This window comes from Nicotiana tabacum, chromosome 8 (genome assembly GCF_000715075.1).
Source record: "Nicotiana tabacum cultivar K326 chromosome 8, ASM71507v2, whole genome shotgun sequence".
NCBI lineage: Eukaryota > Viridiplantae > Streptophyta > Magnoliopsida > Solanales > Solanaceae > Nicotiana > Nicotiana tabacum.
Genome location: NC_134087.1, coordinates 198,117,795 through 198,136,955, shown reverse-complemented (window position 1 = coordinate 198,136,955; position 19,161 = coordinate 198,117,795). Strand labels below are relative to the sequence as shown.

General features: G+C 38.7%; 1 protein-coding gene and 1 non-coding gene across 2 annotated transcripts; one reads left to right on the top strand and one right to left on the bottom strand.

Moving 5' to 3' along the window:
• Positions 1–339: 339 nt before the first annotated feature.
• Positions 340–413, top strand: TRNAI-UAU (transfer RNA isoleucine (anticodon UAU)). The gene has a single exon. It is a non-coding gene; the product is annotated as a tRNA-Ile (tRNA).
• A 13,893-nt stretch (positions 414–14,306) lies between these two features.
• Positions 14,307–14,774, bottom strand: LOC142163484 (uncharacterized). The gene has a single exon (XM_075220774.1). It carries the CDS (start codon positions 14,772–14,774, stop codon positions 14,307–14,309), a length of 468 nt encoding a protein of 155 aa, XP_075076875.1.
• Positions 14,775–19,161: the final 4,387 nt, after the last annotated feature.

Below are 19,161 nucleotides of genomic sequence, written 5' to 3'. Positions count from 1 at the left end.
TTTAGATAGTATAAGGATGATTTTTTATTTACTAGGATAAGACAAGGATGTACCCGTGGTTGAGCCATAGTTTAAGGATGATTTTTGCCAAAAACTCCTAGAGTTTCTAAGTTACCAATCTAAATATGTTGACACTTCTATGCAATGAAAGATTAATTAGAAAAGCTTTAATTATAAGCAAAGTACGTAGACGTACCGAAGCTATGATCAGCTAATTATACTCCATTCAACTAACTTTTGGAGAAAACTAAGTTTACAGAAAAACTAACTCAGTAAGATCTGAATCGAGTCTACACTGTTTCAAGTATCTATAAAACAGTTAAGGTAATAGATTGCACAGGTCCCGTAGCTCAGTTGGTTAGAGCGTTGGTCTTATGAGCCGAAGGTCGCGGGTTCGAGCCCCGCCGGGACCACTTCTTTTTTGGCTTCATATTTATTCACCTAATCAAACAAGTGAAATATCTAGAATATACTCATGTACTAAGATTTGAAATATAGACCTTAATGCAAACTAAAAACCTTCATTAATATCCTTTAGTTGAGTTTCACTCAAACTTGGGTTGTGTTTTTATATAAGAAAGAAGGGTCTCTTTCTTTTAATGTTACTCTGTTGGGGATAAAATGGTAGTAGTAGTTGAATTTTTCTTTGCATCGTTCATTATACCACTTATGCAGTTGATATACGTTGCCTCTTTGAGCAATCTTCAATTTGATGGTTCCTAGTCATGTTATCCTCATTTAACGTACAATATTCACCTTGAAATTCAAATTAAAATGCAAGTTAAAAGAGAATGGCTTGATTGATTGCTCGATTGTTTCACGAGGTAACTCATTCTCTCAAGAAAATGAGACCATAAAGCTGAGGCGGGTTAATTATGCTTTTAACTACGGGTTCGATCCAACTCAGTATTTGTACATAATATGGATATATATGTAAAAAGGTATAATGAGTTATGTTGTAAATGAAAACTCTACCATGAAGCTCAGATATTGAAAGAAAAATTCTGGAGTTTGACATGGAGAATGAGAAGAATACTATGAAACTTTATTTCCTGGGAAATTACATCCAATGACCTTGAAAATGGATGGTTTTGACTTTTTGACCCCGCTTTTCTTATGGACAAATTTTCAAAGTCAAAAATCAAAAGTATTGCTCATGGGTCAAAAAAATTAATAGTGGCACCGAAATGTCCTATTTGTGCAAATCACAGTTGGTGTTGTGTGTGCGCTAGGCCTTTGTTTGCCTAGCACCGCCTTTGTGACTTTGGGCTTCATATTTATTCGCCTAAGCAAAGAAGAGTTGGGATACATTAGACATTATTCTATAATGGATTATTATCAGTACCTAACATTCTAGGGGGAAGTGCGCGGTTAGCCACTAATAAGACATGTATTTACTTTTAAGCCACTGCTTAAAATGTCTTTAGTCTTTAGACACTGCTTTAATAAATTTTACTTGCCCGGACGAAAATACCCTTCCGCTCATAAAGTTCAGGACCAAGTGTCCTTAGTTTTTGAACTTGAAACTCTAAGTTCAGGACTTTAGGACTAAATGTCCTTAACTTTTGAACTTACAAGTCTAAGTTCACGACTACATGTCCTTAACTTTTGAACTTGGAACTCAAAGTTCAGGATCACATGTCTTTAATTTCTGTGCTTGTAACTCTAAGTTAAGGACTACTTGTCCTTAACTTTTGAACTTGTAAGTCTAAGTTCAGGACCTATTGTCCTTAACTTTTGAGCTTGTTAGTATAAGTTCAGGACCAGGTGTCCTTAACTTTGAACTTGTAGCTGTAAGTTCAGGACCAAATGTCCTTAATTTTTGAGCTTGTTAGTCTAAGTTCAGGACTTCAAGACATATTGTCCTTAACTTTTGAGCTTGTAACTGTAAGTTCAGGACCTATTGTCCTTAACTTTTGAAATTGTTAGTCTAAGTTAAGAACCAAATATCCTTAATTTTTGAACTTCCAACTCTAAATTCAGGACCAATTATCCTTTACACATTTAACTCCTTAATCTGAATTTGTACCTCCAAATTCCAATGATATAAGTTTCTCTATTGACCACTCATTTACTTGTTCCACTACAACCAACTATTGCGTAGCAGAACTGTCACTAATCATAAACAATTTAGCCCATAACAGCAAGAAATCATATTTGATGCAAGTAGTGGTTATTTATTACTACTAGTGTTCTTTGCTTTAAAGAGTGAGTAAGATTTGAAATGCTTTTCAGTAACATAAGTACTCAAAAGTCCAATCGAACCAATAGCCAAGTAAGTAGGTGATTTTTAAAGTTACAAGGCTTATCTATGAACATAGGCATGCATCGAACTTGAGAGAGAAAGCGAGGATTTGGGAAAAAAAATAATGGAAGAAAGGGTAAAAATATCTTTTTATATTAATTTTAATAGAGTAGTGGCTATTTTTGCTCAATATTAGAATTGTTGGATAAAAATTAAATATCACCTCAAATAGTGGCTACCCCACGCCATTTTTACTAAATTGACACCTACATTTACACCCAAATTTGGAAGTTGACTCTTGTAGTTCTGTTTTTACCATTTTAACACCTTAACTTGGCGAAATGACATATATATATAAGAATATGAAAGAAAAGAAAAATGCAACACTTTTGTGAAGCTTGGGGTGACTAGTGAATAGGCTTTTTGGCCGTATCGATTGTACCGAATACGATTAAGAAGAAATACTGAAATATAGAAAAATAGAATGCGCAGATTCGAATTCAAGACCTCCCCTAATTAAGCGAGTGGTTTAATCAATAAAGTGTTGTATACTAAGAGTCCACCGAACTGTATAGAGAACCTGGTTCTCTGATCTATTAGTTCCCATAGAACACACACACAACAGTAAGTAAATAACACAACAATATTTTACGTGAAAAATTCTCAGCTCACAGGATTAAAAATCACGACCTATACTCGTAGGATTTCAACTTCACTAACCGAGCAACTGTAGATTACAACCTATTTTAACCTAGAAATTAAACTCTTAATCTCTCACCTACTTGCAATAACTCTATTGCAAGGCTCTTTGTAACAATTCTATTACAAAGTTCACCACTTTGACTAACTCTAGTCAAGTACACACAAGGTTTATGATTTACAAAGATATCCTACGAGATACTTCTAACTAAGATGAGTAGGAATTACAAGTGAATAACATTAACAAAATTACAACAATACTAATGATACAAGATGAACTCAGTGCTGGGATCTGGTCCTTTATTCTATTGCTACTTTGTTCTTCAAGCCTTGCAGTGAATAATGATAGCAGCACACTTGAGAGAGAATTAATGATTTAGGGTTTATCCCTTGCTTCATATTGGTAATATATAAGTGAGGTCATTGGAATGATGTAAGTATTCGGTACATAACATGCTTCATAACGTGACTGTTGTACTGTTGTGTGTGCAGTGCAATAGTGCAACAACTTTAACAGCTGTATAGAGTTGATTTGTATTGTGACTGCAGGAACTTATAGCCATTTGTTCCCTCTACTGTTCCTTTGACTGATATCATTGGAACGTGTGCCAGACATGTGACTTGTTGTTCCTAGCACTTTGAGGCTTTGTATCAGGTTCTCTATCTGGTTCTCGTATGAAGTTTGTTAAATCACCAAAACACAATGGCACTAAACTTATCAATTTTTCTCTTTTTAATGATGACAAACTTAGAATTGAAGTTTTCCCTGAGAAGCAGATCTCCATATGGTTCCCCCTGCATATTAGTTATATTTCGCCCGAGAACCTGTTTCTCGAACTTGTTTCTCCCCTTCAATTTCTTCCCCCTTTTAGCAGTATAAAAAGAATTTATACAAGTAAACGCAAAAAGAAGTCCATCAAAGTTAACATATGCCACTTGTGTATACGCAACATAGCTAAAAATAGAGCACAAGAGTATAACATGTATAACAAAAGACTGAGATGCTTATTTGATTAATTGGAGAAGAAAAACATAGGCAGTAGTACCATTGTTACAAAATATTCACACAATAGATAAACTTAAAGTACCATAGTCCTAAAAACAACAAGCCAAAATAGGTCACTAGGACCAAGACAGACACAGATAAACTGGACACTGATAAAGGGAATGTTTAAGGGGCACTGGAAGAGGGAGGGAAGATATAAAGGGGAAAGGGCTGTGAGAAGAACATCAACTCGAGCATTTGCAGACCACTGCTCGTTTATCAGTTGCACTTTCAGGTTCTCAACCTGTTTTCTCAGATTTGTATTTTCAGCTATCAAGTGGGCAACCTCTGCACCTTGTGCACTGCTCGAACCAGGTGTCTCTTTGGCTTGACTGAGCTATCCATCAAGAGTGGCATTCCTAGCCTTCAACCTCCTTATCTCCTCGTTAGCAATAGTCTAAGAATCAATTAGTTGAGAAATCGTAGAACTTCTGCTAACTCCGAGGGCAGCTTCATCCATCACAAAAACCACTCCATTAACCTTTAGGCAGATGTTGTCATCTTCCATAATGAACAGATCCGCGTAAAAGCTGCGAACTTCCTCTTCATACACTTTGGGACTATGAATAGTAAACAGATGAGTCCACATATAAAACTCAAAAATTTCAACCAGCTGTCTTATGCCTGACATTTCAAGAATATCAGCATCAAACACTCTGCCCCATAACACTCTTTGCTTCTTCAGCTTTTCTTTTCTATCAATTCCAGACACTTCTACTCTGGCTTTCTTGGAGGAACCAGGTTCCTCATTGTCACTTGCTTTTCTCTTATGAGATTTCTTCACACTTTTATCCTTCCTCCCATACTTACTTTTTTCACCAGATTCCTTCTATTCAACACTTGTCTCATTTTCAATCTCAATGCCTTTCACAGATGACCCTTTTTTGGACTTCATAATCACAAACTTCTTAGAGGATTTACGAAAAAGGGAAGCATGTTCCTCATTCACCTCTTTGTCCTCAACATCCACAATATTTTTCGGAGACAAATCCTCTTCATTAACTAATTTTACCCCTTTCACCAACCTTCTTTTTTTCTCCTTATTCCTTTTCAAAGCATTCTCAAGGTGTAATGACCTGACTGGTCGTTTTAAAAATTTGCACTTTGCTCGATAGTTTGAGGGCATGAGTAGATTCGTATGATGTATTATAACTTGTTTGAATTGTCGGTTTTGGTTTTACGATTATTTGGAATAGATTTGAAAGAATAAATTTCATGATTTAAGCTTTAAGTTGGAATAATTGACCAAGTTTAAATTTTTAGTATTTGACCTCAGATTGGAGTTTTGATGGTTCTGTTAGGTTTGGATGGTAATTTTGGACTCGGGCATATGCCCGGATTTACATTTGGATGTTTCTAGAAGGTTTCGGCACAAATTGGCGAAAATTGAAATTTTAAGGTTTGGAAAAGTTCATAAGTTTGACCAAGAGTTAACTTTGAGGATATCGGATTCGGATTGTGGTTTCGGGAATTGAAATAGTTTCCATATGTCATTTGCAACTTGTGTGCAAAATTTGAGTTTATTCCGGGTTAATCTGATATGTTTCGGCGCAAGTTTTGGAAGTTGAAAGTTCAAAATTCGTTTAAGTTCGAATTGAGGTGTGATTCTTCATTTTGATGTTGTTGTGTGTGATTTGAGTCCTCGAGTAGGTCCGTATTATGTTATGGGACTTGTCGGTATATTTGGACGGGGTCCCGGGTGGCTCAGGTGAGTTTCGGACATAGTTCGGATAATTTCAAACGGTTTTGGCATTGTTGGTTTTCAATTGTTACCTGTTGCTTCTAGTGTTCTTTGCGATCACAAAGGTTTCGCTGCGATCGCGAAGGTGTTTTGGTCTGCTGTGAAATTTTCTCTCCGTATTCGCGTGAGTATGAATGTGTTCTCATAGGGAGGGGGCTAGTCTTTATTGCATTCACAACTGCTTCTACGCATTCGCGTAGTGTTATGGGCTGAGCTGGTCAGGAGGTAGGTTAACTCTTCGTGTTCGCGATGTTGTTCCTGCTATTGCAAAGTTTTGTGAGCTTTGTATATCGCATTCTCTAGGCTATTGTTGTGATCGCATAGAGTAATTCAGGGGCAGTGCATTTTCTTCTTCGTGATCGTGAGGATGTTTCTATGATCGCGATCTATTAAATTGCCCAGTGATTATAATGTACTCTATTTCGGAGGTTTGGGGGAGTTCGACCCATTTTTACAAATTTGGAGCTATGGAGCTCAGATTGAGATGATTCTTGAAGCAATTTTCACCATGTGGATTAGGGTAAGTGTTCTCTACTCATTTTTTATTTTATATCATGAATCTATCTTCGATTTTGGCATTTGATCGAGGGTTTCAAGAGAGAAATTGGGGATTTTGTCTAAAGTTTCTTAGAGTGAATTTTCGAGTTTTAAACGTCGAATTTGAATAAAACTAGTATGGCTGGACTCGTAATTGAATGGATTGTCAGATTTTATAAGTTTCGTTATGTTACGAGGCGCAGGTCCAGATTTGATTTTTTGGTCAATTTTGGGCCTTTGATTGAAGATTCGACCTTTATCATTTGGAATTATTTCCTTAGGCATTATTTGATGTTCTTGAGTTGCTTTTGGCTAGTTTCGAGATGTTCGGAGTTCGGTACATGCAAGATGGCATTTTTGGAGCATTGTTTGGCTTACTCAGTGTTGGATTTGGCTTGTTCGAGGTAAGTAACACTTCAAAACTTGGTGCTGAGAATATGAAACCCCAAATTATGTGCTATGTGATTGATGTTGAGGTGACACGCATGCTAAGTAACGGGCGTGTGGGCATGCACCGTAGTAATTGTGATTTAGTCGATTCCATGGAATTATGTAATCTTATCTGAACATTTTTACTGTACTCTATGTGTTAGAGCACTTGAGCTGTAATTTATGCTAGAAATCATGTTTAGGCTATATGCTGGTACAATTGGGATCCATAGTGCTCGTTCTTTGCTGTTGAGTTATTTGCTTAATTGCAATTATGTACTCAGACGCATTCATCTTTACGCATCATATCTCAGTCTCTATTATCGTAAATTGTCACATTTGTATCGTTGATTAGGGCTGCTTAGCATGGCATTGTGATCCCGAGAGACTGGAGAGATTGATGATTGAGTGAGGCTGAGGGCCCGTTGTGAGAGATATTGATGGGATCGGGCTACACACCGCAATAGACTTTATTGATTCATTCCAGGATCTGGCTTATTATAGCACTTGGGCTGGATCGGCCCCTCCAGAGTCTACACATCCATAGTGGGCACAGTTACTATGGATTTTTGGGCTGGATCTGCCCTAGATTTATTTATGATTGGGCTGGATCTTCCCGGGATATATTTATGATTGGTCTGAATCTGCCCTGGATTTATTTATGTTTGGGCTGGATCTGCCATGGTCTAAATTGGCCTTGTATAGTACTGAGTGACTAAGTGTGCTGAATATTGAGCATGGTGAGTGAGAATACTAGACAGTGAGATGAGTACTCTGAGAGTGTGAGTACCTAAGTTCAGTGCATCTCTCACGCTACCCGATTTTGGTGGCATTCATGATTTTACTTGCGTATTGACATGTAGGCATAGAGATCTACTTTCTCATGCTATCTAAAAATGAAACATCTTATTTATTGTTGAAAGGTTTTTGGGAAAAATCATAGTTTTCAAACTTACTCATATGTTTTTGGTGTTTTCAATGAAAGATTTGGGATATACTGTTATACTTGAAAAACATGTCTATTTTTCGTAACTCTAAACGAATTGAGCATTTTATCTCCGAGTTATCTTCTTGTACCATTTTTATTATATTGTTATGAACCGTGGCCGGTTATTGGAGTTAGACTAACCATTGTCCCAACTCGTTAGTACTTTCAACCTAAGGTAGGTTTGTTACTTATTAAGTATATGGGGTCGGTTGTACTCATACTATACTTCTGCACCTTGTGTGCAGATGTTGGATGTTGATGTTGTTGCATAAGGCGGGAGCTGGATCTGAAGATGTACATGCATTCGAGATATGGTTATCACTTGTCCTTGGTAGCATTAGATTCGAGTTCTGGTCATTTACATTTCAAACAGATGTTGTAATTATTTCAATTCAGTCTTGTAAAAATCTAAAATCTTAGAAGCTCAATATTTGTACTACCTTGTATAATAGTTCAGTTGTATTATCATTCCTTCACTTAATAAATATCATTTGAACTGGTTTATTGTTAACTGGCTTACCAAGAGGGTTGGGTTAGGTGTCATCACAGCTAGTTGGATTTTGGTTCGAGACACAAAGGCTTCTTTCTTTTACTGCCTAATAGTGGGTCTTTTAAGAACGGGCTCTTTGGATATTGCCCTACCACATCTAGCAGCTATAAATTGTGCTACATGCATATCATCATAATCCTCCTCACTTTCATCATTTTCTTCTTCAGACAAGGGCTTCATCTCAGGGATCACAAAATTTAATGGAACTGCATATAGACGAGGGGAAGGATGAGGATTAGTATTGTCTAGGGGATTTTAAGTGGAGCATGGAGTTTCATCCCAAGTAGGAGTGGAGTGCTCTTCTTGGGCAGAGGGAACAGGTCCCTCTGTTGGCTCCCCTGTAGTACTAACTGGTACCAATTCTCCTTGAGGCACCAGTTCTCCCACTTCCATCCTCATTACCTTTTTCTTCCCCCTGAGTCTTAGCACTCACATCACCATACACATGCTTCCCAACCAAACCCCCTTCAGTAGCAATAAACAACATATTCTCTATGGATTCCTTCTCACTCACATCCAACAATGTTGAATCAGTAGAGGCGTTACCTGGTGGTGATGCAATATTAAGATCAAACGTTGGATCAGAAGGAATGGTAAACATACCAGATGCTTCACCAAGACAAGTGATTGCCTCTTGGGCTGTGGTTACTCCTCAAATTGCTGACTAGAAACCTCTATTCCCTCTTTTACGTCGTCTACCATTTTTTCCAGCATAGTAGAGGGAGATTTTGTAGCAATAAACTTTTTGGGTATTTGATTTTTCCAGCTACTATAGGACCCAGAATTAGATGGAGTCGGAGAAGATATAGTGGGTGGTTGTTGGTCGGGGATGGGGTTTTCACTAGGTGAAGGTAGAGAGTGGTTATTGTACTTCGTGAGATGAAGACATAATAGGAGTGACAATGATGGCTTTAGGAATTTCTAGTTTTTGGGAAGAGATGGTCATTTTTTAAAACAAAAACACAAGAAAGAGGGGTTTTTTAGAGAAGAGGAAAGTTTGATTGCTTTGATGTCGATAGTTTAGAGGGAAGGAGGGACCAGTTACAATTGGGTGCAATGGACTGGGTAGACGGGTCGGTTTATAATGGGTGTGACATTTGGGATTAAAAGGTATGGGATAAAATGCGGACACATTTTAATGACATGGCATTTTTAGCAGTTTAAAATGTGTATCAGTGTAAGAGGAACTACTAACCTAAGTCAAGGGAACCAGGTTCCTTGACTGATTTTTGTAAATATGAGTCTCATCCTTCTACCAAATTGCAATGCCATTAGCTGCTTGTTTGCTCTGTAATTTCCATGCGTGTTTACCTAACGGTACAGAATTGAGTTAGAAATTATCAAAAAAACACTTTTTAGCAGTTTACCTTCACATTCCTTCATAGCCATTCATTGAGGTACCAGGTTCCCAGTTCAGTTTTATTAGTCCCAACTCCAGTCGATTCTTTTCAAAATGCTCTTTACTCAATGCTTTGGTGAAGATATCAGCTACGTGGTCCTCTGTTTTGCAAAACTTCATGCAGATGAGACCCTTTTCAACAATGTCCCTGATGAAATGATGTCGCACATCAATGTCCTTTTATGTTGAACCAGGTTCTTTTCCATGTTGAGAGCACTTGTGTTGTCACACAGTGGTGGCACACAGTCAGAAAAATACCAAAATCTTCCAGTTGTTGCTTGATCCATAGCAATTGGGCACAACAGGACGTAGCTGCCACATATTCAACTTATGTAGTAGAGAGGGCTACAAATTTTTATTTCCTTGTACCCCATGAAATCAAGCATGATCTCAGAAAACATGCCATCCCAGATGTGCTCTTTCTATCCGCTAAATAACCGGCATAATCAGCATCAGTATACCTAACTAAGTCAAAATTGTCTCATGAGGGATAATAGAGGACCATGTCCTATGTTCCTTTAAGATACCTCAGAATTCTGTTAGCAGCTTTCATATGAGATTCTTTTGGAATTGATTGGAATCTAGCACATAATCTCACACCAAACACTATGGTAGGTCTATTGGCTTTGAGAAACAAGAGTGAACCAATGATGCCCCGATACATGGTTTCATTCATAGGGAACCAGGTTCGTCCATGTCCAGACGAGTGGCTGTGGCAATAGGAGTATCAATGGTCTTTGTGCTTTCCATTTAAACCTCTTCAGAAGCTCTTTAATGTATTTTTGCTGACTTATCAACGTTCCCTTAGAGGTTTGCTTAACTTGAAGGCCTAGGAAAAAGTTTAGTTCCCCCATCATACTCATCTCAAACTCGCTTCCCATAAACTTGGCAAGCTCCTCACACAAGGAATCATTTGTTGCACCAAAGATGATATCGTTAACATAGACTTGCAAAATTAGCAGGTTCCTTCCTCATTTCTTTCGAAAAAAAGTGTTGTCAATTTTTTCTCTTGTAAAGTCATTTTCCAGAAGGAACCTGGACAACCTTTCATACCATGTACGAGGGGCCTGCTTTGAACCATATAGTGTCTTGTCGAGCTTGAATACATATTCAGGATGCTCATGGCATTCAAAGCCTGATGGTTGTTTGACGAAGGCTTCTTCCTTCAAATATCTATTTAGAAATGCACCCTTGACATCCATTTGGAAGAATTTGAATTCCATATGAGATGCAAAAGCAATGAGAATTCTGATGGCTTCCATCCGTGCAACTGGAGCAAAAGTCTCATCATAGTCAATTCCTTCTCTTGATTATAGCCTTGAACCACCAATCTGGCCGTGTTTCTTGTTGTATTACCAAACTCATCAAGCTTGTTCCTGAACACCCACCTGGTTATAATAGTAGTTCAATTTGAAGGTCAAGGAACCAAGTTCCACATATTGTTCCTCTTAAATTGATGGAGTTCTTCTTGCATAGAAGCAATCCAATCAACATATTTCAATGCTTCCTTGATATTTTTGGGCTCAATTTGAGACAGGAAGGTTGAGAAGGTAAACATGCTTCTTGCTTTTTATCTAGTTTGAATTCCTGAATCAAGAGGGGTGATTATATTATGGAGAGGATATAAGTTGTTGTGTTTCCAGTTGGACACCTGAGTCTCATGGTAAGAAGACACATGTTCCTCCGAGTGAGATCTATCATTAGCATCCATGGAGGAGTGAGTGCCACTTCTCTACTCAGCATCATGAGTTCCTTGTACCACATCAACAACCAGGTTCCTCTGAATCAGTTGGAGATTTTGCTACATCTTCTTCATTAGACTCCTTGACCCGACTCATCAGATATGCCTTCCCGTTTTCCATATCATTTACTTTTATAGGAACCTTTGAATGCTCTCCATCTTGATATTCTTATCGTGTGAATTTTCCCTCTTAAGTGGTATAATTCATCAAAGATTACATGTACGATTTCTTCAACATATTGAGTCTTTTTGTTATAGACCTTGTATGCTTTGCTTTGTGAGGAATATCCAAGAAAGATCCCTTCATGACTTTTGGCATCAAATTTTCCCAGCGCTTCTTTACCATTGTTGAGAACAAAACATTTACAAACAAATATTCTCTAGTAAGTCAGCTTGGGTTTTCTCCCGTTTAACAGTTCATAGGGGTCTTTTTTAGGATTGACCTGATTATGCACCTGTTTATCAAATAACATGCAATGTTTACTGCCTTAGCCCAAAAGCTCTTTGATACACCACTATCAATTAGCATCGTCATTGCCATGTCTTCAAGAGTCCTATTTTTTCTCTCCACAACACCATTTTGTTGGGGTGTTCAGGGAGCTAAAAAATTATGACTTATACCATTTTCAGGACATAATTCATCAAATTTTGCATTGTTGAACTCGGTACCATGATTGGATCTTATGATTATAATATTATGGCTCATCTTCATTTGAATCTGCTTCACAAAAGTAGCAAATACTGGAAAAATTTCATCATTGGTTCTGAGGAACAAGGTCCATGTGAATCTGGAGTAGTCATATAGAATGACAAAAATGTACTTCTTTCCTCCTCTATTGGGCATCCTTATAGGTCCACACATATCCATATGGAGAAGATCTAGTAGCCTTGAAGTGCTTACTTCCTTCTTTGGCTTGAAGAAGGACCTGATTTGCTTTCCTTTCACACATGCATCACGCACTTTGTGATTCTTGAACTTTGATTTTGGCGGCCACAAACCAGGTCCTTTTTTACTAGCTTGTTCGACAAGAAGAAGCTTGCATGTCCCAATATTCTGTGCCATAGTTTAGTATCATCATCAACAATACTCAAACATGTAATATCCCTACTGTTTAGAGACTCAAAGTCAGTAACATAGATATTTTTGAATCTTTTCGCCACCAGAACCATTTCACCAGTCACAAGATTGGTGATTGTGCAAGACTTTGATAAGAACTCCACTTTATTTTCTTTGTCGCAAATTTGAGAGACACTCAGTAGGCTATATTTCAGGCTATTCACATAATAGACGTTCTCAATTGAGTGAGTAAGTGTCTCTCCAATTTTTTCAACTCTTAGAATGTATCCCTTTTTGTCATTGTCAAAGGACACACTCCCACCTCACAGGCTTTTGAGTGAAAGGAAATCGTTAGTACTTTGAGTCATGTGTTTAGAGCAGCCGCTATCCATGTATCATCTTTGGATGCTTCCTTTCATTGCTCCCTACACAATGAAATCAGAGATTAGACTTAGGAACCCAAACAAGTTTGGGTCCCTTGTAGTGACGAAAAGGGCAAATTAAATTTCTTCCTGTCCAAGCAGGCATCGCATGTTTTTTTATTGTAGGGACCATGTTCCCTAGCAGTAGATACCTTTTTAACAAAAAAATTATTTTTCTATTGGGACTGAAATTTAGCCTTACATGAATCTTTGAAATGACCAAGTTACCACAATGAGCGCAAAGCCAGTTGGCAAGAACAGTAACATAATTGCTACATGGGTTGTACGGAGCCATTTCCTTTTTGAACCTGATTCCCTACCTGCTCCACCTATTACTTTTATACATAGAGGTGATTGTATCAGAGGACCAGGTCCAATTCAGAGATTTATCAAGATCATTTTAACCTTGCTTAAACCTTCATGAAGTTGTCTATTTCTTTCCAATTCAGCATACAAACTCAATTTTACCTTATTTTCAAGATTAAGGTATGCCTCAATCGCCACTCTCTTTCCCTTTGAAGAGTTCATGCAGTTTTCAATTGAAGCTTTCACATAAATATTTTCCCTTTTTAATTCCTCTACTATTTCGTTTAGATTCACAACTACTACCAACAAGTCATCTCTCTCATATTCTACCTTTTCAATTTTCTCAGTTAGAACATCCTTTTCATTCTTTAAATTCTCAATAATTTCTTTTAAATCAACAACTACGACCAATAAATCATCTCTCTGATGCTCTGCCTCTTCTAATTCCTTAGATAAAATATTTTTATCATTGATAAGGTTATAGTAAGCATCAATCAGGACATTAGCTGAAGATACAAACTTCTTTTGAGAGTAAGACTTTAAATTTTTTTGAATGTCTAGAAAGTTTATCTCATCGTCATCGTCATCGTCATCTTCATCAGATTTTGCCATCAGGGCAAAGATGGAATCATATTTAGCTACTTCGCTTTCAATGGCCATTATGGAGGTGTCTCCTTGTTCATCATTGCCATCAGATTTACTAGAGGAATCTCGCCATGCAGCAAGAGCTTGTTTTACAACATTGTTAGCAATATCTTTTCTCTTGAATTTCCTGTTAGAATTGTCAGGAACCAGGTTCCTCTTGTCCGTCTTATCTGTGTTATGCTTGTAATATTCCTGCTTGTGGAAAGGACAATCTTTGATGAAATGTGCTGGCTTCTCGCATTTGTGACAGTAGTCATAGCCTTTTGTTCTGCTAGAGTTACTCTTTTTCGGGATACCTCCATTTATGCGAACCATTTATGTAACCTCCATGTCAAATAGGCCATGTTAGTATCATCACCACTTGAGTCAATGTTGTCTATTTTGATAAGGTTCTTCTCCTTTTGAGGTTCTCTTCTTTCATGGTCCTTTTTCTTCTTCATTTTATAGGTCTTCAGATTTCCAACGAGTTTATCAATCAGCAGCTTTTGCATATCTGTTGCCTCTATGATAGCTGCTCTCCCAAGAACCAGGTAACACACTGAGTATTTTTCTTGACCAGTTTGTTCTTTGGAATGATCTCTCCCTGAGAATAGAGCTCATTGATGATGGAAGTGAAACGAGTATGCATGTCCTGAATGGACTCATCATCTTTCATCTTGAAGAGTTTGTACTCAATAGGGAGCATGTCGATCTTTGACTGTTTGACTTGATTTATTCCTTCATGTGAGGTTTGGAGAGCCTCCCAGATCTCCTTGACAAATTGACAAGCTGAGATTCTGTTGTACTCGTCTGGTTTAATACCATAGATGTGGATCTTCTTTGCTCGAAAGTTTTTCTCTATAGCTTTGCGATTGACATCGTTGTATTCCTTCCTTGTCTTTAGGATTGTCACTGTTGTCTCGCCAATAGTCTTCATAGGGACGAAGGGTCCATCACAAATGACATCCCAAAACTTCGAATCTTCAGCCATGATAAAATTATGCATTCTTGTCTTCCACTAGCTATAGTATTGACCATTGAATCTTGGTGGTTTGTAGGTTGATTAATCTTTTCAAAATTTGGTGGAGAAGCCAGTGGATCCTTTCTAGGTGTTAGCCATATAGAAAGAACCTGCTCTGATACCAATTATTGTAAACTAAGAGTCCATCAATCTGTATAGAGAACCTAGTTCTCTATTAGTTTCTACAGAACACACACACAAAACAGTAAGTAAATAGCACAACAGTACTTTACATGGAAAACTCCCAGCACACGGGATTAAAAACCACAACCTACACTCGTAGGATTTTAACTTAACTAACCGAGCAACTTTAGATTACAACCTATTATAACTTAGAAATTAAACTGTTCATCCATCACCTACTTGCAATAACTTTATTGCGAGCTTCTTTGAAATAACTCTATTACAAAGCTCACAACTTTGACTAACTCTAGTCAAACACAAACACAACGTTTATCGTTTACAAAGATATCCTACGAGATGCTTCTAACTAAGCTGAGTAGGGATTACAAGTGAATACAATAACAAAGTTATAAAAATACTAAGGACACAAGATGAACTCAGTGCTAGGATCTGGTCCTTTGTTTTGTTGCTACTTTATTCTTCAAGCCTTGAAGTGAATGAAGGCGGCATCACACTTGAGAGAGAATTAATGATTTAGGGTTTTCAAGTGTATATAATCCCTTGACTCATGTTTATAATTTATAAGTAAGGCCATTGAGATTATGTAAGCAAGTATTCGGTACATAGCATGCTTCAAAAAGTGACTGTTGGACTCTTGCGCGTGCAATGCAACTGTAACGACTCGGTTGGTCGTTTCATGAGTTACCACTCCGTTTCGACCCTTTTTGCTTCTTATTATCTTGTTCAGATGTATTATGTATTATCGGGTTGGTTGGCTCGGGTTTGGAGAGATTTTGGTAAGGTTTCAGACCCTTAGTCTCTTTTGAGTAAATTTAAGTTGGACAAGTCAATTGGATGTTGACATATGTGAAAAAGGGCTCGGATATGAATTCTGATGGTTCAGATAGCTTCGGGAGGTGATTTGGGACTTAGGAGCGTGATCGAAATGTGTTTTGGAGGTCCAGAGTAGATTTAGGCTTGAATTGGCGCAATTGGAATTTTGGCGTTTTCCGGTTGATAGGTGAGATTTTGATATAGGGGTCATAATTGAATTCCATAAGTTGGAGTAGGTCCGTTGTGTCATTTGTGATGTGTGTGCAAAATTTCAGGTCATTCAGATGAGGTTTGATAGACTTGTTGATCGAAAGCGGAATTTGGAAGTTTTTGAAATTCTTAGGCTTGAATCCGATGTAAATTTGGTGTTTTGATGTTGTTTCGAGCGTTCCAAAGATTGGAACAAGTTTGAATAAGGTTATGGGATTTGTTGGCATGTTTTGGTTGAGTTCCCGAGGGCCTTGAGTGAGTTTCGGGTGGCTGAACGGATCATTTCATGTTGGAAAAAATTGCAGAAAAAATATTGTTGGTGTTGGAGGCTTTTGGCCTTCGCGTTCACGATGGATGTCCCACATTCGCGAAGGGTTAGGATGTGAGGCAATAGAGTTGGCCTTCGCGTTTGCGAAGGTGGTCCCGCGTTCACGAAGGACTGAGGTTAGTGGTCATCGCGTTCGCTAGGGTCTTGCCGCGTTCGCGTAGAGGAAAGGTGGGCAGCTGGGGTCCTGGAGAATTGTTCTTCGCGTTCGCAAGCTGGTAGTCGCGTTCGCGATTCTTTGATGAGCTGAAGCTTTGCGTTCTCATTTGGGGTGTCATGTTCGCGAAGAAGGAATTATTGGTCAACGTAAGTTTGTGCTTCGCGAACGCGAGGCGTTGACTGCGTTCGCGAAGAAGGAACGTGAATAGATGGGCAGAATGTTTAAAAGACCATTTCCGCGATTGTGGGTCTAAGTTTCACCATTGTTGAGCAATTTTAGTGCTTTTTGTGGAGGAATGAAGAGATAATCAAGGAGAAATACTTGGAGGTAAGATTTATGGACCTAATACTCGATCCTAATGTGATTTCTACCTAATTAAACATGGAATTTGTGGAATCTAAAGCCTAAAATTAGAAGTTAGGGCTTGGAAATTGGAGACTTAAAGCTTGGGATTTGAGGGGTCATTTGTCGTCGGATTTTGGTATTCTTGATATGTATGAACTTGCGAGAGTGTAAGGATTCTAGTTTTTTGATTTTTGTCGGAATCCAAGACGTGGGTCCGGGGATCGGGTTTGGCCAATTTCGGGATTTTTGATGTAAATTGGTTATTTTCGAGTGGGCTTTATTCCCTTAGCATATTTTGATGGTATACATTTGTTTTTGGATAGATTTGGAGAATCCGGAGGCCGATTCAAGGGGCAAAGGCATTGCGAGCTAGAGTTTGGACCGGATAGAGGTAAGTAATGATTGTAAATGCTGTCCTAAGGGTATGAAACCCCGGATTTCACATCGTTGTGTTGCTTTGAGGTGACACACACGCTAGATGATGAGTGTGGGGTCGAGCACCGTTGGGGATTCTGACTTAGTCCATCCTATATGACAATTAAACTGCGTACTTGATTTAAAATTATTTGCTATCATTGTGTTTTGGAAAGTATTATCATGTTTTGGGCTGAAAGCCATATTTGGGCCTCGGGACAATTGTTTTGGATCCTTAGGGGATTTTTACTACTATTCCTTACCGTTTTGACTTTATATTTGTACTCAGTCATGTTGTATTCAAGTGTTTTCATAACTCAGCCATATTTACTCTATTTTGACATTTTAAATGATATTTTGGGCTGAGCATAATATTTTACTATGCCCGAGTGGCTTGAGAGATTTCTGACTGAGTGGGACCGAGGGCCTGTGTTGTGAGGATGTTATGGGATCGGGCTACGCGTCGTAGCGGTGTTGTACTAATTCATGATTTAGAGGCTGAGGGCCAGTTTATTATGCCACGAGATGGCTTGATATAGCGCTTGGGCTGTAGGAGCCCCTCCAGAGTCTGCATACCCCCAATGAGCACGGGTACCTAATGTGAGATGTGATATTACCCGAGGGCCTGTTGTTGTTTCATGTTATTGCCTGAGAGGCTTATATGAGTGATTGTGAGATAGCCCGAGGGGATAATTCTGTTGGTATTTCGCCCGAGGGGCTGATTTATGTTTCTATCCTTTTCTCCCTGTTTTCATCACTCGTTTGAAAAACTAAATGATGTTTTAAAGAGGTTTTTACTGAACTAAGGTGTTTTTACGAGCTTTTACTATTTTATTGCATTGTTCTGGTTTTATACTATTCTGTTGAAGCATTATGCTGTGTTTTACGTGTTTTCTTATCGCCCAGCTGCCTTTACTTTTATTACTTACTGAGTTGGAATACTCACATTAATCCTTGTACCCTGTGTGCAGATCCAGGAGACTCAGGTCACGCTAGCGAGTGCTGATTTGCTTTCCAACATGCTTGTTCGAAGTTGACTAGGTAGCTGCTCGGCGTTAGCAACCCAGTGCTTCTCCTTCCTATCTTTATTTCACTTTGTACTAGCCTTGTATTAGACTATGTTGTCTTTTTCATACTCTTAGACGGATTTTAGATGCTTATGACTGGCGACACCCCGATGTCGGGCTGTGTTGTTTTCCGTATTGTTCTATTCTACTCTTTATTTTGGGATTTATAACTTATTAATCATTTATGTTAAATTTTGAAAGTGTTTTGGAAAGGTCGGCTTGCCTAGTATCACGATAGGCGCCATCACGACGGGTTAGGTTTTGGGTCGTGACAAATTGGTATCAGAGCCTAGGTTACATAAGTCTCACGAGTCATGAGCAGGTTTAGTAGAGTCTCGCGGATCGGTACGGAGACGTATGTATGTATCCTCGAGAGGCTGTAAAACCTTTAGGAAAAACTTCATATTCTTGAAATTCTTGTCGTGCGAATTTGTTGATCCAGGTATTAAACTTCTATTATTCTATTCTCTCACAGATGGTGAGAACACGTGCTACCGGTCAGGATGGACGAACACCAGTACCACTAGTTGGGGCCACTAGAGGCCGAGGACGCGATCGAGGCCATGGTAGGGGCAAGGGTGTAGCCCGCACAGTAGCTAGGGCAGCACCTGCAGATCCACAAGCCACTCCAATTCATGATCAGGTCCTAGTTGTGGACATTCCAGCAGCACTAGCTCAGGCACCAGTTGTGCCCGTAGTGATTCCAGGTCTTCATGAGGCCCTGACACAGATTCTATCAGTATGCACTGGCCTAGCTCAGGCGGTCTCAATTACTACAGCTGCAGCTACTTCTTAGGCCGGGGGGGGTACTCAGACTCCTGCTGCTCGCACACCTGAGCAGGTCATGCAGGAACTTCAAACACCAGGGGCACCTCCAGC